This window comes from Caretta caretta, chromosome 4, assembly GCF_965140235.1.
Source record: "Caretta caretta isolate rCarCar2 chromosome 4, rCarCar1.hap1, whole genome shotgun sequence".
Classification (NCBI taxonomy): domain Eukaryota; kingdom Metazoa; phylum Chordata; order Testudines; family Cheloniidae; genus Caretta; species Caretta caretta.
Genome location: NC_134209.1, coordinates 49406838 through 49428752, shown reverse-complemented (window position 1 = coordinate 49428752; position 21915 = coordinate 49406838). Strand labels below are relative to the sequence as shown.

General features: G+C 37.6%; 1 protein-coding gene across 1 annotated transcript in view; it reads right to left on the bottom strand.

Annotated features, from left to right (window-relative positions):
• USP53 (ubiquitin specific peptidase 53) overlaps positions 1-21915 on the bottom strand; it is a 59945-nt gene that overhangs the window by 8667 nt on the left and 29363 nt on the right. Inside the window, exons 7-14 of the mRNA XM_048847134.2 lie at positions 18478-18583; positions 17479-17625; positions 16542-16691; positions 15846-16017; positions 14343-14492; positions 11934-12080; positions 10887-11613; positions 7192-7268 (exon numbers count right to left, since the gene is read on the bottom strand). Of these exons, the coding sequence (XP_048703091.1) occupies positions 7192-7268; positions 10887-11613; positions 11934-12080; positions 14343-14492; positions 15846-16017; positions 16542-16691; positions 17479-17625; positions 18478-18583 (1676 nt within the window). The remainder of the gene's footprint in view (positions 1-7191; positions 7269-10886; positions 11614-11933; positions 12081-14342; positions 14493-15845; positions 16018-16541; positions 16692-17478; positions 17626-18477; positions 18584-21915) is intronic.

The window sequence follows — 21915 nt, the reverse complement described above, 5'->3', positions numbered from 1 at the left end:
ACTTTGTGTGTGGGTTTCAAATAGCAGCCTGGCTGAAAGAAGGGTCAAGACCAAAATAAGAAATTAAAGCACACATGTAGACAGAACAATGGATCAGATGTGTGTGAAGGGATGTCTTGCAATAACTTTAAAAACTGGATTTAAATTGGTGTTTCTTGTAAATATTACCAGATTTTTTTTGTGTGGGGCGTGAAAGATTTAGTTTAAGGGATAGATTAAAATCTTGTGCTCTTGTTATTTAAAATTAGAGACTGGGATGTCATTTCACACTTACTTGCACTGATGTAATTGTTATAAAAACAGGCTTTTAAAAGAATCACATTTGTCATCACAAGACATTTTATCCTCTAACTATATTTGACTAGAAGGAAGACTTTAGACAATTAAATATGGAGTAAGTCACAACTAAAGCCACTCTAAACAAATATTCTTGTTATAGTTCATGTTTCACATTATGCAAATTAAATAGCTGTACACTTCAGTACACAGATCTGTGAATATAAAACAAGAGAGACTGTCATATACGTTTACTATGCCTCTAAAGGCAGTGACTGGATTTTGTTAAAGAAGCAAAGATTAATATGTGAAGTTCATTTGGACAAAATTTAAAAGACATATTCCTATTTTTTCCTTTGTAAATTTATGCTTTGAATTTTCACTAGGGGAATGAGACATCACATTTCTCCTGAGTAAAAAGTATCCTTACACTACGTCTCTTTCTTCTCCCGTTTTTACTCAGGTAGAGATGTGACGTGACACCTATCCTCAAATGAACTGAAACAATTTGAGCCTTGTGTTTGAATTCATTGTTTTTTCCCCCGTTATTAATTCAAAAAGATTTCAAACGAACAGTTGGTTGTCTGATGCTGTTAAAACAATTGTGTTTACAACAGATGAGACACTGTATTAGCAGTATGACAGAGCTAACATTTTATTTAAAAAGCACTGCAGGCTTTAGTAATGCAAGGAATTAGTTGTTAATTCCTAAAGAGAAGAGAACTGGGAGCCGAGGACTAAAGATCTGTATTATCAGTTTTACCCTTAACTCACTTCACTCATTTGCAGAATGTGCAGCATTTCCCTTCAAGATCCTTGAATAAGAAGGTGCTATGTAGATGGGGAAGTAGCCATGGGGAGCAGAGGAAGCTCAGATGCCCAGAGGTGCCAAAGAATAGGAGGAGGAAGTAGGACAGAGCCCAGGAAAATAGCAATCAGATCTTGGAGTAAGTAGACCATAGTTGCAGACCACAGGGTCCCTGTGTGGGAACATGGAGTACAGGGTGGGCCTGGATTCTCCTACCAGCTACTGGGGAAGCTGCACCGCCTTAGACATAGAATGGAGGACTGCCAGGAAGGGCAGGGCGACAGTTAGTCTGGAGGGATTTTGACAGACCTCAGAAGAGACGGTATTGTGATCCAGTTAGAGGGCCAAGTCATGAAGAGGAAGCAGCCAGAGTCCCAAAGACGACGGCTACCCTGAGTCCTGTAAGACTACGACAACAGCTGAGTGACCGCAGGAAGGGGAGCTATTGGTAACCAGTGGTGAGCTATTCCCCAGGTGAGCCATGAGGAGGCACGCCAGCAGAGAGTAGTGAACCCTGTTACAGCCTCAAAACCCCATTCTAAGGAGAGCAGCCTAAAGGGTGACAGGGTAATTCCACTCTCCTTCAGTCCCTAGCATCTGCAGTTGTTTTGTGAACACTTAGCCACCAGGATTCAGGTGAAGACTCAACTCCTTCTACACGTCACTAAAACCTTTATGATGAGAAAGGCTTTAGTTATTATGGAGCTTCACTAGCTACAAACATCCACAATACTCACAAAATATTCCATAACCCTTTATCAATTCTCTAAAGTCCTAAAATCTCTACATATTGATGACTAACAAAGGCCAAAGAGAGAAGTGTCTGAATATTTCCACATCACTGCATTTAAATGGATAGTTAACTTTATATATAGAGACTGATTTCCAGTTCACCTTTTCCATCCCATTCATCAGGGTGAAAAGATATATAACAAGAGTTGTTTTAATGAGTCATTCATACATGACCATGGCAAAATAAATTATTTGATTGAAATACTGTAATTGATATTTATAAATTTTGCTTATAATCCTCTTGCTTAGTAGATAAATATGGAGTTTGAGACACATTTATTGAAATTTTACTGCCTCTGTCAGAAGATACAGAATGGATCTAAGGTCAATGGAGAATAACCATATTCAGTTTGGAAATAAATTATTATGATAACATATGATTCAACAAAAATGTGATAAAGCAGGCAGAGAAAAATCCCAATACGATATGTAGACCTACCGCATTATGTCAGAGAGGGAGTCATCATGAGTCAATTAGTAAGTGCTCTCTCCATTAATTAGCATGGACAGGTGTCCACATTGCAAGAAATTCCATTAAATAGGCTTAAGTAACAGGCTGTCTGTAGGCAAAAAGATGGGAGATGAAAGTAAACTTTCCTCTCACCCACGAAGGAGGTCTCTTCAGCTTAGAAGTTTGAGAAACACTGGCAGGGACAGCTGGAAAGCTTGCATTGCCACTGCTTATGCCATCTCTCCCTTCTAAAATAAAAGGAGTTCAGTCTCTTGTGCAGTCAAGCTGGCAGCTTTCTTGAACACTAAATTCACTAATAAATATGAATGACTATGCAAGTGTTGTATCAAAACTGATCAGAGTGAACAGCTGAGTCAAGGGTGGGATTTTCAAAAGTACTCAGCACTTTCTAACTGTACAGTAATTGATAGCAGAATTAAAACAAAGTTAATTCCATGATAAAGATGGAGAGGAGGGGAAAGGGGAAACAAGACAAAACCTAATCAAACAAGTAGCCAGTGAGAGCTGGAATCTGAACTAGATTGAATTCCGTTTTTCTGTTCGGGGTATGTGTAACTTTCTACAGTAATATTTCTTGTACACCCCATCCCTAAGAGGTTAGTACAATAGCTGGTCGGGGACTTTGGTTGGTTTAGTTTGACTACTTATTTCCTTAACTTAATTGAAAGGCACATGAAGTGCCAGACAGACATCTTTTTTGTATATTTTAGACAAATCAAAATAGAATCTTTGGCCCAATGCAAACTTAAAATTTACAAGTTTCTTTAAACAGACAAAAGCATCTCTATTTCCTTCTGCCTCCAATAAGGTTTGTGGTTACACCTATGTATCTGAGCATATGCCAACCTGATTTGTTCCTTTAACTGCCCTTTATCCCAACATTACTCCCCCAAGTGAACTGTTAGAATGCACTATACCCATTACTTACAATTTACACTAATTACACTTGCTTTAAAAAGGAAAAAAATTTGTTGCCACTTGTAAATACCCATTTTGATCTGGAAGAGTACATAGATTCTGAATAGTTTAACAGTAAATATTTAGTTACTGAAGTGGAATATTTAGGATTCTGTATACAAAACATCAGCATCATTTGGAACTTATGCATTTTTGAGGAAATATTTGCCATACAAATAATATTTTTAAATGTAGTATTTGAACACAGTTTATTCAGTAACCTCTGAATACCTCAGCAACTGAAAATTTCAAATATTGTTTGGTTATATCTAATTTGCATTAGGTACTGAAGGTATCCTTTGAGACATTGCCACTAACTTATTCCTACTGCCAGTGAAGACCAGTGTCCATTCTCCCACTGATACACAAAGACAATACAACAACAATTTGTAGTAGCATAAACGTAAAGGGCAAATATATTCTAGGTAATCCACACAATATCTGGCAATTTAAGTTATTCACTTCATGTGACAAGGAAACCAGATTGAAAAAGAAGTCCTGTATATCCAATAAAGTATTAGAATAATGGCAGAGAAAATATACTGTAGATTTGGATTTAAGGTTAAAAAAACCCCCCAAAAAACCAAACTACACGAGTCCAACAGAGGAGTAAAAAAAACAGCTACGTAATTATAAAATCAAGTGTCGTCTTAGCAAGTGGCCTAATGTTCACTGCCAACAGCTGACAGATTGCTTTGTACAATTACAGAAAATGTAATTGTTTCACAGACATGAGGTCATGATTTTGGCTGACCTCATACTATTTCCTGTAATATTTATATGCTGAGGCACTTACCAACCTTATAAAAATCTAGACATTTTAATATGTAGAGGAAGTTGATTTCCTTATTGTAAGTATTTCCTCCTAATATTGCTACATATAGGATGAAAACGAAAAGCTTCTGACTGACGTGTACAGCTATTTAAGATCTGACTTAGTACTGAGTTTATACCCAGCAGAAGATCTATAGTTCTGGAGAAGAAAATTCCTGAATGGCACCCAAGGAATTTAAAAAGGCTTAACAAAAATAAATGTTATACATTCTCATCCTCATAATAGAAAGATACTTATAATGGCTGTCAATTGTTGGCGAGCAGTAAAAATGGAGATTTCAATTTAACAAGTGGTAGAGAAAAAGTTTTGAAAGGCAGACAGAGGAGATGGAACTCTGGGACTATTTCGAATAAGGGTATATAGGCTAGGTTTGGAAGGACTAAATTTTTATTGGTAAATGTTGATTTCACCTTTGTGACCCAGAGAACTCTTGGTGCCAACTGGCAGGGACAACAGGAGTGCATAAGGGCTACAGGGATCCCTTGGCTCTGGCATTTACTTTGCTAGTTCACCAAAGTATATTATGTAAAGTTTCTAATGAAAGCTAGTGTCCTACGAGTCCTCAATGATTGTGAAATGATGGATAGCATGTACATGGATAGCATGCAAGGAGTTATGCATATATGATACTGAAAATTATGTTCTTAAGTTCTCTGATTTGGGGCTGGTCACCAGTAAAGGGGTGAGAGAGGTTTATGTTTATCCATCTGTCTACACATAAATTGCGTAACGTAAGGTTCACAATGGACAACCCACTTACAATCTGAGCAGAATGCTAATCAAGTGATTGCGAAGGTTCCAGAGGAGAAAAAAAAAGTACATGCAATGAAGGTTATCCTGTCTGCAAGTGCAGACAATGAACTATAACTTTAGGGACAGGAAAAAAACCCCTCTGAATTTTTCCACTGAGAAGGCACAACAGCATGCTTGTTTCGTAAAGGAAGATCACAGCCAAGCCTGGCTGTAATACCATGGAAGGATTTTAGGTGAGCTTTTGTTTTGTCTTATGAACATATCTTTTTAGTTAAGTTTAGCCTCTACTATGCATGTTATGATTTTACTTTATATGTAATCCTTGACTTCCGGTGTTTCTGCATGCTATCATTTGACTCAGTTCTATGTTACATAAACTTGCTTTCTTTACAAACAAAGCAAAGTGCTGTGTGTAAAGTGGAGCTGTCTTCTATGATATCACTGGTAAACTGTGATGTACTGTTCCTTTGGATCTGGGAATTCTGTGAGCGTCCAGTGGATCAGGGGCTAGGCACTCCAGGCAGATACTTGGAAGACTTGTGGGTTGGACTGTGCCTATCATTAACCTGTAAAGAAAGAGTAAGGCCTGGAAAGCAGTTCTTGTATTGCCAGAGGCTGGTGGTATTGGGAAACTGATCCACAGCAGGCACAGACAAGGTGTCGTCTTGCTAAGGGCAGGCAGTAGCAAGGTTCCTCACAACCCTGGGTAACCCCAGGAAACATAACCCCTCTCCCCCCCCCCCAATATTTCCATCAATAATAACTGAAATTTACAGCTAGACAAAGAAAGAAAGACGCTGTTTGAGAACGTAAGAGTTTGATTTAAGGATATTTCGTTTGAATATTTTGATATGTGATGTTGACAATTTGTTCTAACAGCTATGAAGCTTTAACTTTTTGAATCTCTAATGTCTAATGTCATTGGATAATTACTGTTCAACCTCCACATTGTCTCCCCTCCCTCCCACCGCATGATTTCCCACAATTATGAACATTTAAATCTATAAAAAGTGAAAAGCTCAAAATTATTAAAAAAAGTTGAATTCTGCCATGCCTATGTATAGCATACATAAGGAAGGATAAGTTGTTTGTGTGACCTAGTGATTAGAGCACTGCACTGAGACTCAGGAGACCTGGGATCTATTTCCAGCTCTGCCACTGGTCTGCAGGGTGACCTTCTACAAGTCACTTCCACTCTCTGTACCTCAGTTTCCCCCATCTATAAAAAAAAGTGCTTGGAGATCTACCAATGGAAAGCACTGTATGAGAGCTAAGTAAACTGTAGAAACAAAGGCAGTCTAATTCAGCATGCTGAAAGACATGGGTAACCAAAAAATTGCACTAGCGCACTGCAATCTGAATTAGGTAACAGTCAACTCAGCTTTACAATGAAACATGATTTAAGTGATAATTCAAGGATTCAACAAATATCAGTTAACTAACAGAGAGGATCTTCTAATACATGGGTACGTGACAGTCTGATGAGCCTCATGACCAGACTGGGGTCATAGGGTCTCCCAAGCTTTTCTCTGTTGCAGCAAAGGGTAAACAGTATGGAGAAGACAAGAACTACTGTTCCAACACACTTGAGTGGTTGGTTGGTTGTTTTTAAAATCACTTGGTGTGGTTTCTTAACAAATGAGGCTGCCTAATAAAGGAGCTCTCTCATACAGATTTATTAAAAGTTGTAAGTGTTCCTAGAACATGGTTACCGAAATACCAAACAGCATCAGTTTAGCCTGGGTTACCAAGTTGTGATGTGAAAAACTCAAAATTATTAAGATTAGTCAGAACACTGAGTAATGGAACAGTATTTGAAGAATAAATCAAAATATCAGTATTCATTGTGGAGAAAGAGAGCCAGCTTGCCACCAGGAAGACAGGAGAAGGCTACAAACACATAGGATATGTACAGAATGGAAGCAATGCATCTCTCCATGGGAAAATGGTGGCCCAGTGGGACATATTCCCAGTACTATATAGATTCTGTTCAGATTCACCCCAATACAAATTAACTTCACGTGAACTTGCCCATTTTGCCAATGCAAATCTAAGACTTGGTCATCTAATATTAAGCAGCAACAGTTGGCATAGTAAGAGAAGGAGAAGTTCACTTTTATTGGGTTGTCAACTCTGCAAATTTGAACTACCAGTAACTATGCAAAGTCTATCTGGAACCTTTCAACTTTTTACACAGTATTAAAATTTAGTAATTGTTAAAATAGCAATTTTGGACAACAGCACATCTAGAGTTTCTTTAGAAAACTTTGTAGTAAATATGCAAGTTAAAATTCTCACCATCAAAATAATTTCTGTTCTGCTGGGAGGTAGACTGCAACACACTTTCAGCATATTTGATCGACAGATTCTGGTCACTGAAAAATAAAACAGACCTTGTAGTTTAAAATTTAAATATTAGTGCACAATTACAGTTGCCCGTATATGTAAGTGTACACACAAAGAACTGCATGTATTATAGTATAAAACATTAATTTGGCTATAAAAACATTAATTTAGGACCTAATCCTCTCCTTACAAAATTTACAAGTCTTACGGTTTAAGCAGTATACTCTGCAGGTGAGCAGAATATCTATAGTTGGTTCTCAAAGTTATCAGTGATTGAAAAATGATGTGCTGGATGTGAAAGGTGACTGACAACTTACATTAGTTGGGAACAAAAATTACTTGAAACTTGTCCTTAATGAAGGCCTGGAAAAAGGCAGGATATAGTTTTGAAAATTTCCCCTTAAATGATAAATATTCCAAAGCATAAATGAGAGTTAGGTGCCCAATTCCCATTTTGCCTTTAAAAATCTTCCTCTCAGTTACCAGAGTGAGAAAAAGACACCTTTTAAAGAAAGGACAAGCTCTCAACTCCAAATATTGATGAAATTTCCAAATGGGCACATGCAAAAAAATGTGGTCTTAAATATTTAACTTTTCAATTCCTCCTCTCCAGAAAGTTTTTATATTATATACAAACATACATACACAAGCACACAGACACACAAAATTTTATAGAGTGGTAGCTGTGTTAGTCTGTATCAGCAAAAACGAGGAGTCCGGTGGGTTTTAGCCCACGAAAGCTTATGCCCAAATAAATGTGTTGATCTCTAAGGTGCCACAAGGATGACTCATTGTATTTACACAATTTTATGTTATTGCCATTTTCTTCAAAGTTTTTTTAATTTTACCATGCAGTTAGAACCTTCCTTATGCACTAAAACTTAGTTTAATACCTTCAAGGCAGAAAAACATTACCATGTCAAAGTTAGATTGTCTGAAACAAGCAAATTGGTCAAATACAATCAAATGTGGTGTTACAGAGCCAGAATTACATTCCCACCCCCTGCCCCTATGTAAGCCTTAATGGAAAAATAGCACTTCATTTTGATTTGAGCATCCTGAAAGATTTCAATAATACATACTATTGATTCAGCTTCAAAGATGAATCTTGTAAAAGTACATGAACATCCAGCTACAAGGAGTAGAAGAGTTACTCTTCCTCCCTCTCTCCCACAATTGTCAATTGCTCAACAGACTAATAATCTAAAACTCTTTTCAGTGCTGTACAAGCTATAGAAGGAAAAAACAGCTCTGCCCCAAAGGACTTTTAACCAATATAAGGGAAAATAATGGATCAGACAGAATCTGTGGACCAGATAACATCAAAACTCAAAGCAATTAAACTGGAAGTTTGCTTAATTTATGTTTAAATATTACCACCTACTGTAATGTTCTTCTTTGGAAATCTTTAAAGAAAAAGTCTGTTTTGAAGAGAGATCTCAGTGAAGAGAAGAATGCTCTTATGTTGGGCTATAGACTGTTTTATTATGCACTTTTCAGATTTACATTATTAGATCTGTGCTTATGCTATGGTAAACAATGGATAGATTTACCATGGCAGTTGCCACACAAAAACTTTGGTTAAACTCATCCTCAAAATACTACTTCTGGCAGAAATTTTCAGCAAGTGTACTTGGCTTTGGAATTTGCTTCCTTCCTTATTTCAGAATATGGAAATTTTCAGGTCATGCTGTAAGACCCATCTGTTTACCTCTTGGGGAAGAAGGGGGTTGATTGTGCAGAGTGAACAATTAATGGGACCATAATCTGGGGAAATATTGCATGTCATTTTCCTTGAATGAAATATGGGCCCAAGTGAATGTTCCATGTCACTTTTACATAAAACTATTCCAGAAAAACCATTAAAATAAGTATGGCTTAATTTTTGTCATTCTTGACACAGGAGAAATGGATTTTATGATTTTTCATTCCAAAAGAGTTATATTTTGACAGATATTTACCATCACATCCACCTAGATACAAACAACTGAAAATATATCAAAGTGTTACAAGTTTAAACCCTAAAATGTTTGGGGGTTAACACAGCAGAGCCTTGCGCTGACCACTAACCACTGACCAGCTAAAATATTTTTTAAAAGCATAAAACCTGTTTACACTAGGCATAACACATTTTAAACACAACCTATTTTCCTAGTCTAGACATGCATTTACTCATTAACATCTTGTTTGTATCAATATTAAAACTGAACGAGGAGTACTTGTGGCACCTTAGAGACTAACATTAATTTGAGCATAAGCTTTTGTGGGCTAAAACCCACTTCATCAGATGCATGCAGTGGAAAATACAGTAGGAAGATATATATACACACCTACACACACACACACCATGAAAAAATGGGTGTTGCCATACCCACTATAACAAGAGTGATCAGTAGGAGAGAAAAAAACGTTTTGTAGTGATAATCAGGATTGCCCATTTCCAACAGTTGACAAGAAGGTGTGAGTAACAGTAGGGGGGAAAATAAGCATGGGGAAATAGTTTTACTTTGTGTAATGGGTCATAAAAGTAAAACTTTTGTCTGTCAGGGGTGTGAAAAAACACTTCCGACTGACAGAAGTTTTACCAATAAAAAGCACCGTTGTGGGCAGTGCTTTGTCAGCAGGAGACACTTTCCCACCAACAAAGTTACCGCCCCTCATTGGGGGTGGTTTTATTTTGTTGGCAGGAGAGCTCTCTCCTGCCAACAAAGAGTGGCTATACAGCGTATCTTACAGCGGCACTGCTGTAACAGCGCAGCTGTGCCACTGTAAGGCACACAGTGTAGACATAGCCTTAGAAAAGTACATATAAAAAATGGTATAAGCAACTTGCCACTGAAATTCAGTTATTTATCTGCAGTATTTCTACTACCAAAAATAGTCATTGGCTAGGAAAGTAAGGACCATTTTAAGTGGCAGAGCTTGGTGCTTTTAAAAAAAAAAAAAACAAACAAAAAAAACCCCACCATGGTTCAGAGGAAGAGAAAATTTGGATTCCTAGCAGGTAGAACCCACTACTCAAGGTCTTCAGTATTAGAGAGCCATGAAAATAAGCTGTTGAAGGTTTATATCATCTAATGTTCATTGTTTCAGTATATTACAGTTTGCAAGAAGTTTAACAGTGCTTAGGATTTGTTGAACTGGTGTGTTATAAGCTCTTTGAGGCACAGATTTATTTGGCGCACTTTACCCACTGAACTGCAAGATGTACATCTAAAGTTCTATATAAATTAAATGTTTCATTCTAGATTACATGCAACAGTGCTTTCACACCATTCTCACCGATTTGTCCATCAGCCTTCTCATAAATTCTACTCACTAAGGTACATGTAAGGGCTGCAGAATTGGTCCAAGTCTCATAAGAATTAATGAGAGTTTTGAATGGTGAAAATGTTGGGCCATGGTGATTATACAGAATTCATAATTAGTCTAAGAGTTTATTTGACTTTGCACTGGTTTCCTACACAACCTCCCCCATTCGCTAGGGCCCAATTCCAGCCTTTCTTAGTTTTCCACAACTGTTTCCTACAATAAAAGATGGAACGTTTCAGACAGTTAACTTTACCCACAATCCAGAAAACACCATATGGCACTAAAACAATTCACACTTGGTTAAGACTCTTATTTAGAGTATTTGTTAGCATTACCTGCAGGAAAGAGTTTCTTTAATACCCTTGATGTCCAGTGGGCTAGTTCCTTCAACAATAGGCGAATCCAGATTGGCAGATTCATTGCTGATATGATCACTACTTTCATATCCAGACTCAGTCCTTTGCATCTGCCAACTGTCAGCATGGATTTTTCTCTCTGTAAATCCTTTAATTTTCTCAGTATTTCCTTTTCCTTCTGAATCCAAGGAACTCCGACTTCCTGTCTCCTGTTTTGTTTCGTCTTCATAAATAGTCATTAACCCTTTCTGGGTTTGGTTCTCTTTTGGCCAATTGTTAAAGCTCTGCTCCTTTTCATGTTTAGGTTTACTGCTTGGACTTGCCTTATGCTGTGGGCTATGCTGCTTCTTCTCAGTCTCACGGAAAATGCTGTCCACATTTAGTGTTTCTCGCATAGGTTTCCAACCTCTGTTTCTGCTTCTGCTGATACTTCCTTTGTCCCTAGAATCTTGGCTGCTATCTGTATCATAGCCAGTGGCACTGTCAGCTCTAGCCCTGCTCATCATTTTCTCCCCAGCAGGAAAAATGTCTCTTTTATTTGATCCTAAGACCTGGGCAGCAGGCCTGGGTTGGTTTGGTACTCTTTCATGGTTGTAAGGTCTTCTTCCCTGGCTACCATATAGGCGCTGATCAGTGTAGTGTGTAAATCCATTTCCAGCAGGAGGTGATCCGGACTTAAAATGAGAGCGGTCTTCCCCTATTAGATCTTGTAAAATGAAAGAGAGAAAGAGAGAGAGAAAGAGCTGTATTGAAGTTCTCCTTCAAGTACATTCTTTTCATAAAAATCTTCCCTGTCTGACGTTGTGCATAAGACAGCTATTTATTCCTGCTATGCCATCACAATTTAAAGAAAAAAACAAAACCACCTCAAATGGCACAAATTTTAAAAACATCTGTAAGAGTGGAGACTTTAATCTTGGGATTTTTTTTCTTTAACTCAAGTAGCAAATTTAGCACATATCAATTTGTCTAGATTAAAAATGTTATTTTAGCCATTTGTTTCTAAAGTTTGATTTTTAAATGTACCTCTTTGTCTCCCAGAGTCTCTTCTTGGTCCTCTATCTGCAGCTTTTCTTAGGTAGGATGAAAAGTTTCTCATATCAACTGCCTTCTGGGCACACTCTTTGGAGATGTCCTTTAATTTGTCCTTCTGATCACTGTGCCCTAACTTAACTGCAAAAATATTATTGCATCTTATCTAAATAGCCATGGCAAAAAGCATGTATAATTATGCTTACTATACCTTCACTTTCAAGTTAATGTTAATAGAATTACTTAAAAAAAAAAAAGACCACATAACCACCTTTTATCTACCTCAGATTTTAAAAATCCCAGACAGTCTGCACATAGCAAAATCCATTAAGGTTAATACAATAATATATAAAACTTACCTTAAAGGAATCCTTACAAATATAAAGTTATAAATTTGACAAAATATGTACATTAACTGCGCTTCATATAATCAAGATTTAATTTTAGCTATTGAACATACAGTAACTCCTCACTTAAAGTCGTCCTGATTAACGTTGTTTCATTGTTACTTTGCTGATCAGAGAACATGCTTGTTTAAAGTTGTGCAACGCTCCCTTATAATGTCGTTTGACAGCCACTTGCTTTGTCCACTGCTTGCAGGAAGAGAAGCCCGTTGGAGCTAGCTGGTGGGGGCTTGGAACCAGGGTGGACCGGCAGCCCCCTATCAGCTCCCTTAAGTTCCCTGTGCGGCAGCCACCCAGCAGGCTATCTATTGCCAGCGGTTCAGCTGTCCCTCCCCCGACTGCCATGTGCTGCTCCTGCCCTCTGCCTTGGAGCTGCTCCCCGGAGCCTCCTGCTTGCTGTGCAGGGGGGAAGGTGGGGGCTAATGTCAGGGTGTCCCTCTCCCCCCTGCGCCACGTTTACCCCATTTCCATAGAGTGGGGTTGGGGGAGGTGAGAAGATATGACAGGGCTCAGGACGGTGGTAGCTTCCTGGCAACAGCTTCTGTCTCAACTTGCTGATCTATTTAGAGTCGGGTCAGCATACTTAAAGGGGCAATGCACATCCATCTCTCTCTCTCACAGTGTGTCTCTCTGTCTTTGTCTGCCATGCTGCCTCCCCTCCCTCCATTCATGCTGCCTTGTAGAGCGTGAGGCTTCCTTAACAATGAGTTAACCCTTGAGGGCTCAGCTGATTGCTAGTTCATCATTTAGCAGTAAGGCATTCCCTGGGAAATATCCCACCCTCTGACTTCACCACCTCAATCAAGCTTCAGAATCATCATTGCTGTGTACCAGTATTAAATAGTTTGTTTAAAACTTTATATTATATACAATATACACATACACACAGAGTATAATATAGCCTTTGTCTGGTGAAAAAAAATTTCCCTGGAACCTAACCCCGCCTATTTACATTAATTCTTATGGGGAAATTGGATTCGCTTAACATCGTTTTGCTTTAAGTTGCATTTTTCAGGAATATAACTACAACGTTAAGCGAGAAGTTACTGTATTTGATCTGAATGAAAATCAACCTTTAGGGCTCATACTAAAACAAAGCAGAGAGTTAATACTTATTACTGCATCAAAAGCAAAGCTTTGTTTTTCAGAATATAGTAGAGTTTCAAGTGAATAATCTGTAATCTGTTTTATTTAAATTGATATTTCCCAGTCAGTGAGCAGTCTCCAATTTTGGGTCACCCTGGGTTCCAAGTGAGTTAATAGCAAGTTGAACGTCTTAAAAATTTACAATGAAAGAAAAAAGTACTTTAGCCATCAAGTCTGGTTTCAAATCATAAGAAAAAAGTAATTTTAGCTAACATCTAGACACTAGGAGACAGGTGGGGTAATTAACAGAGAAAAGAAATAAATCTCTTAATTAAGCAGAACCAGTTTCTCTTGGTTAGGTCCTTCATTCCTTCTCTCTTACTGGTCTTTAAGGTGTAAACCACATTGGCAACCCAATAAAGGGGGGCGGGGGTGTGGAAGTGAGGGCAAGTTGTGCCCTTCCTGCATCAGCATCACTCAACTGTGGTAGCCTGATAGGAGTATTTTGTAGTTTGTCAACTTGAAAATCTGATTTACACAAAAATGGACTGATGTTTTAACAAATATAGCAGAAACCCACCATAAAAAGGAAGTGACTATTGCCACTTATGCTTTCCAAACATATGACAAGGAAAGAATTATATTAAATAACTACAGCCCAATATTATTACAATAGTGGATTTTTAGTGGGGCAGGAGGGCAGTGGAGACTTATGTGTATGTATAGTCATATGGTGGCTAAGTTCAAATATAGTTTTTCACGTCATTTAATCATTCTCCATGGTAGGTGGACTGAAAGTTCAGTATCAATGATGTAACTATTTCAGAACAAGCTTTGCAGCTTAAGAAAATGGATCTAAAGTAACAGTGCTGTGACAAAAGTTAGCAAACTACATATTTAAGAAGGTACTTACCTGGCCCCCTACCACCACTTGCTTGAATAGGGCTTCTACTGAATGCTGAATTGTCTGTCTGAAATTTTTTAATGCCCTTCTGACTAGCACATTCTCCAAATCCATTCTCTTTTGTGAGATCTGACTTTGGAACGGATGACTTCTCAAATCCTATAACATTAAACATAAGTAATCTTCAGAAATGAAATTCTTGCTCATTTAGATCTTTACCACATTTATTTTTAATTCCAAGAATTAGAAAGTTTAGTTTTGGATCACTAAGTTTTACTTAATAGTTTACGGCATACAAGAAGATTTTTGTAATATGTTACATATTATGCAATTTGCCAAAAATAAATATGGGGATGGCATTCAATTCTGATTTTCTTCCTTGAGATGGCCACCATCAGGCAACAGTGCACAAAGTGAATGGGAACAGGCCAAATCCAATTTTCCTTTCGTCATCACTTTCAAATTTTATAACACAGATAGGACCACTAGAAAACAACAGCCAAACACTACAGAGTTGAAGGGCTAGATTCTGACCAGGCACAGAGACTACACTGCCCTTCCATAATGAATCCCTAAATAAGATGTTTCCTGCAACCTCAAGGCTTCAAGGTTATGAACTGTTATCACTTGCTCACAGTTTTTCCTCAAAACATTTTTTCAGTTTTATCCTATTTTGGGGGTATCAAAAAAACCAATACAAATATACCGTCACCCATCTACTCTCATGCAGACAAACATGCCATGACTACATATTAAATACTGTTTACCAAATAAATACAATTAGTTATACTATTTAGTTACAAACAAAACAGAACCCCACACAATAGAAAAATCAAAGTTCTCTCTTTCTTGGTTAAGTGAGATCACTTAGGTCAACATAAGACCATAACAGCAGCCATACTGGGTCAGACCAATGGCCATCTAGACTAGTATCCTGTCTTCCGACAGTGGCCAATGCCAGGTGCTTCAGAGGGAATGAACAGAACAGGTAATCATCAAGTGATCCATCCCGTCGCCCATTCCCAGCTTCTGCCATACAAAGGCTAGGGACACTTCAGAGCATGGTTTTACATCCCTGCCCATCCTGGATGATAGCCATTGATGGACCTATCCTCCATGAGTTTATCTAGTTCTTTTTTAAACCCCATTATAGTCTTGGCCTTCACAACATCCTCCAGCAAGGAGTTCTGCAGGTTGACTGTACCAACTTAGAGAAGTAAAATTTACTATATTCTTCCACTGTGTAATTTTAGTTTTTTAGCCATGTGAATTTTTACAGTTAAAGAACGTTTCTAGTTAGGAATCCTTTAACTGTGTGTCAATCCACATTTTTACATTTGCAACAAAACATTATTTTTGATAGTTCTAATGTTAAGTATACACACACCAAATGCTATCAGGACATTTAGATAATTATTGATAAAGGCACTTAAGATCAGGACAGCTAATCAATTACCCCCCAGATATTGGTCATATTCTATTAAAAATGGTATTAGTCAAAACTTTTATTACCCAAGTCATCTCCATGTCCTGCAGCTGCTTTGTAATGAGACCAGTGAATGATATGCTTAGGAGCATCTTCCGTCGATACAGCTGTACCATCTGGGTTAGCATAAAATAGCAGCAATGGCTGAAAGTGACATCGAATGCACTTGGAGACCACATCTTTCCATTTTGTTCCAACCTAATAAGAAAATGCCCATATTTTTGCAAATATAAAACTAATTGGTACTTAAACCCAAATTTCAGCATCTCTTTATAAAACAAAGACATTTTACATGAATTGAATGTCTGATCCTGAAAACACAGAACAACTGCAGCTGTACTATTCATTTTAAATGTATGCAAGTTAGGGCAGAAAAGCAAACATTTGCATATGAGTCAGCATAGTAAACATCAACACATTACAGATACCAGCCAGAGTTTATCATATTCATTACTTATTAAACCTATATTTTTAAGAAAAATCGCACTAACATCTACTATCCAATTATTGCACATTTTAAGAACAGTGAAGTTCATTTTTTTTATAACACTTAAAACTGACTTGTCAAACTACTTTTCATGAAAATGAGGACATTTGTTTGCATTTTAAGTCTGGTGTCAAAAGAATAAGTTCTGTTTTAATGCAGAAAAACTATTTGGGGCGCAACGTACCATTAAAAAAATAAAGGTCATTAAATCTAGCAGCAATAATACAAAGCCTACCTCTTTCACATTTGCATCATCGAACAGCACCCACTTGCAACTCTTCGTATGAAAGGCAAAGGCACAGTAATGTCGACTCGTGTAGCAAATCATACCCACAAGAAAAAGTTCACTATTTTTGGCCTGTTCATCTGTAACCCTATAGAACAGCTGTAAAAATGATTATGTATAGATTAAAGAAAAAGCATGTCTGAGATTGTAAAGTTAGATTAAGTCAAGGCTGCATGCATGTCTTCTTGTGTGTCTATCTGCATTATGACAGGAGTTACATGAGCATGTAATTTCTAAAGTATCCCTGCCTCATTCTGTGTACAAGATGACTGATGCTCAGAGAACTAATCCATTGTGTGATGGACAAGTATGTTTTTAGGACTTTTGCTTCATTTGCTGCAGAAATTTGAAGGTATACAGTGAATGAGGTGAGGACTGCAGGAAAAGAAAGGATGGTCTCATGGTTAAAGCAGTTGAATGTCACCATAGAGAACTGATACTTTGGAATCACTTAAACCAAGTTTTCTACAAGTGGCCACTCACTAGGTGTTCATTTTCTGGGTACTCAATGTCGATTAGACCTGTGCCTTGAACATATAAAACACTATAAAAATGCCATGAAGTCTGAAAATCAGGCCCTAGCCATCTCAAGTTAGCAGACACTTGACAATTTTGCCATTACTCTCGATGCTTCAGTTCCCCAACCATAAAATGGGGTTATCATCACTTTACCACAGATGTGTTGTGAAGATTAATATAATATTAGTTCACACAAAATATACTCCCTGATCTATTTTTTAAATGTTAATTGTAATTCCAAAGTTAGGTATATATCAACTTATTTTAAGAGGAAAAAAAAAAGATATGAGGAAAGGCATGAGCATGATGCATCAGCTGTTGGGACTGAAATTTTAAAAACAAGATAGATTAGTTTTAATTCAGATACCCCAGGAAGATAAAGTTGTGTTGCCAGATTCCGCATGACATCTTCTGTCAGGTCAGAATGTTCCGAATCCCAGACTAAACCAATTGTCACAATCTCAGGGCAGTTCATGAGAACACGACGGATTTTTATTTTTTGACCACAGTTACTCTAGAAGAGAAAAAAGTGACACACAAAAGAGTGAACATGCCAACAACTTAGAAAATGAGAAAGTTATTGGATGACCAGAGTAAAAATAAAGAAGTTCCACACTTCTTTCCTAGCCTCAAGTTTAAATTTATTACCTCTAAATTGTCAATAGCAACCATGAAGACATGTAATCTCATACGGTTATAAAATATTGGACACACATCCTGATCATGTCATCTTCAATGTTAGCTAGGCTTCATTCCCCCCAACCGCTTATGGCAAACTTATGAGATGGAGGACACTGACTTTATTATTTTCTTCTCTTTGATCACTGTTTAGTATTTTTCTGGAATATTTCTCTATGGCCCTGAAACAAACAGTACTAGAACACAAAGGCAGACAATTATATGAGAGACAGAGACAGAGTGAGAGGAAGGCAGGCATAAGCAAGAAAGAGGAGACTTGAGATGAACCAAATGGAAGACAGTCTGTTTTATCAAGCCATACCACTACCAAAAACCAGCCTAAAGGAAACTGCATTTAGTCAGCATTTATCATTCAGGTTCATCAAGTACAGCCACGTAAGTAAGTGAAGAGCTTCAACTAACAAAACATGGACTTAAGTACCTCATTTTCACAATGGCCATTTGTGTGTCAACAATTTTGTATGTGCAAACCCTCATACACAGATGATAGCTGCATGCATAATTAAGTACTGAAACTGTCGCTCAAAGAGTAGATGCAAGCGTTTGCATGTTTAAAGTTGAGCTGCACTCAAATGCAGTTCAAAATATTACTGAATCTGAATCCTAGGAAATTATTTCCTGTGTCTAAACCACAGAAATGTAAGAATTGTTTATTCTGTCTACTTACAGGGCACTTCCTGAAGTCATCAGTAGTATTTGCTGCCTGTAGCAATTCTGCAAACATTTCTGGCTTGAGACGCTCATGCCTTTCCATCATTCTGTCAACTTCATTGCTGTAAACATGAAATAAAAACACATTTCATTAGAAATCATTCACCTTAATAGTAAACAGATTTAAACTACCTCAGTAATGCTTCAAAAATTTAGTGTGGCAATGTATACCTAAGAATTAATGCAATTATTTGCCAATATTTTTTCTTTAGTGAATTTATTTCTCCTGAAATTGTAGATTAATCAGCCCCGAAGCCCTCTGTCAAGATAGGAGGATTATAATGTGGACTGCAGACAAGCACACGTTTCCCTACAATTGCACTGCAGTGTGTGTCTTAAACCTGACCTGATTATGTTTCAAGTGAGAGGGTAGTCCACTAGGAACTATGCCATAAAATTAGTTGATCTTAGTAAAGAGTCTGCTGAACAGCAGAATTTTTGTATGGAATAAGTTAACTTTAACCTCTTACTGAAATAATCAGCTTGAAAAAGTTTACAATTGATGGAAGCAAGAGGTGACTCATTAGAGGTTAACTCTAATGTATAGTAATTGTTTTCAACCATAGGAACAGAAATACTGGGTCAGACCAAATGTCATCTGACAGTGGCCAATGCCAGGTGCTTCAGAGGGAATAAACAGAACAGGTACTCATCAAGTGATCCATACCCTGTCACCCATTCCCAGCTTCTAGCAAACAGAGGCTAGGGACACCATCCCTGCCCATCCTGGCTAATAAATTCATGGAGGATAGATCCACCAATGGCTTATCTAGTTCTTTTTTGAACCCTGTTATAATCTTGGCCTTCACAACATCCTCTGGCAAGGAGTTCCACAGATTGACTGTGTTGTGTGAAAAAATACTTCCTTTTGTTTGTTTTAAACTGCTGCCTATTAATTTCATTTGGTGACCCCTAGTTTGTTTTATGAGGAGTAAAAAAACTTCCTTATTTACTTTTTCCACACCGGTCATGATTTTATAGACCTCTATCATATCTATCCAAGCTGAAACGTCCCAGTCTTATTAATCTCTCCTCATATGGCAGCCATTCCATACCCCCAATCATTTTTGTTGCCCTTTTCCGAACCTTTTCCAATTCCAATATATCTTTGAGATGGGGCGACCACATCTGCAATCAATATTAAAGATGAATTTATATAGAGGCAATATATTTTCTGTCTTATTATCTATCCCTTTCTTAATGACTCCCAACATTCTGTGTTAGCTTTTTTGATTGCCACTGTGGGAACACCGCTATTTACCTCTCTCCATTCTGAAAACTGACCATTTATTTCTAACCCTTTGTTTCCTATCTTTTAACCAGTTACCAATCCATAAGAGGACCTTCCCTCTTATCCAATGACTGCTTACTTTGCTTAAGAGCCTTTGGTCAGGGACCCTGTCAAAGGCTTTCTGAAAATCTAAATACACTATATCCAGTGGGTCCCCCTTGTCCACATGCTTGTTGACCCCCCCTCAAAGAATTCTAGTAGATTGGTGAGGCATGAGTTCCCTTTACAAAAACCATGTTGACTCTTCCCCAACAAATTATGTTCATCTATGTGTCTGACAATTTTGTTCTTTATTATAGTTTCAACCATTTGCCTGGTACTTAAGTCAGGCTTACTGGCCTGTAATTGCTGGGGTCACCTCTGGAGCCCTTTATAAAAATTGGTGTCACGTAAACTATCCTCCAGTCATTTGATACAGAAGCTGATTTAAATGATAGGCTACAAACTACAGTTAGTAGTCCTGCAATTTCACATTTGAGTTCCTTCAGATCTCGAGTGCATACCATCTGGTCCTTGTGACTTATTACTGTTTAGTTTATCAATTTGTTCCAAAATCTCATCTAATGACACCTCAATCTGGGACAGTTCCTCAGATGTGTTACCCAAAAAGAATGGCTCAGGTTTGTGACTCTCCCTCACATCCTCAACCATGAAGACTGATGCAAAGAATTCATTTACTTTCTCTGCAATGCCTTTATCGTCCTTGAATGCTCTTTTGATCATCCCCACTGGTTGTTTAGCAGGCTTCCTGCTTCTGATGTACTCAAAAAAATGTTTTGTTATTACTTTGAGTCTTTGGCTACCTGTTCTTCAAATTCTTTTTTGGCCTTCCTAGTTATAGTTTTACTCTTCATTTGTCAGAGAGAGTTTATGCTTCTTTCTGTTTTCCTCACTAGGATTTAAACTTCCACTTTTTGAAGGATGCCTTCAAAAACCATGAAAGGAAGATAAAGTCCATCAGGCAGGGAGTTTGCCCATCAGTTTTCATCTCACTTCCATACAAGAGTTCCCAGTACACCAAGAGAACATTTAAAAAAAATATTATGTGCCCTTCTCTATGCTGTTTTATGGATATATAAAGAAGGCCTGAAGAGTTTATTTCCAGTGTTTGTGGAGGGATTTCTTATATTATAAAAACCTCCACATGACCCTCTCTATATAAACAGCTCCACTTTCAGGTAACGCACAAAGTTCACAAAACACACAGACACATTGGAGATACTCCTGCAAAACCAGAGGAGACCGGACCTGATGACATTAGATTAAAAAAACCTCTCATACCTCAAGGAAAAGCAACAACAAAAATTAAGAATCCTTTGCATGTCACCTTTAACTATTTTAGGAATATTCAAGAGTTTTTCTAATAAGAGAAAATTTAAGACAAGCATTTGAATTGGCATGCAAACCATAAAAAAAAAAATCACAATTTAATTTAAGATTCCACCATCTTTCTTGTCACCTGGGCTCATAACCTTGTCATTTTTCACTCTTTTCTTTCACACTACTAAATCCTGTTACTTTTCCAATCTATAACTTCTCAAAAATCCATAATTTCCTCTCCATTATCACAACTAAAACCTTGTCTGGTCACTGCTCATCTCACTCTTCAACTACTGAAACATATTTCTCTCATGCCACCTTCCTGCCTTTTACCCCAGCATATATCCATATTACTGCCAGTAGTAGACCAGCTTGTCTGCTGTTCCAAGAAATATACAGAAGTGTTTATACAAATATAAATAAGGAATCTGAAAAAGATACAGTAGTGGGCAGTAGGGGAGAGGGATTTTTTGCATTACTACTCGTATTTTAGTGACCATAAATTTTCCATCCTTCTCAGAAGGCTAGCTCCAGTAGGTGTTTGATCCTCCTGCAGCAGTCAATGACACAGGTGAAATAAGCACTGCATGAAGTATTTTTTTATTACTTCAAATTAAAGAGCAGTCAATTTAGAGCACTTCCTTGTTCAGTGACAGGTTAAACAGAAGGGAAAGCTAGTTTTGCACCATATCCTTGATTCTGAATACCTCGATCAAGTCCTCTCCACCCTCTTATTTACGATTTAAATTTTTTTTTTTTGGATCATTTATCATACGTCAATTT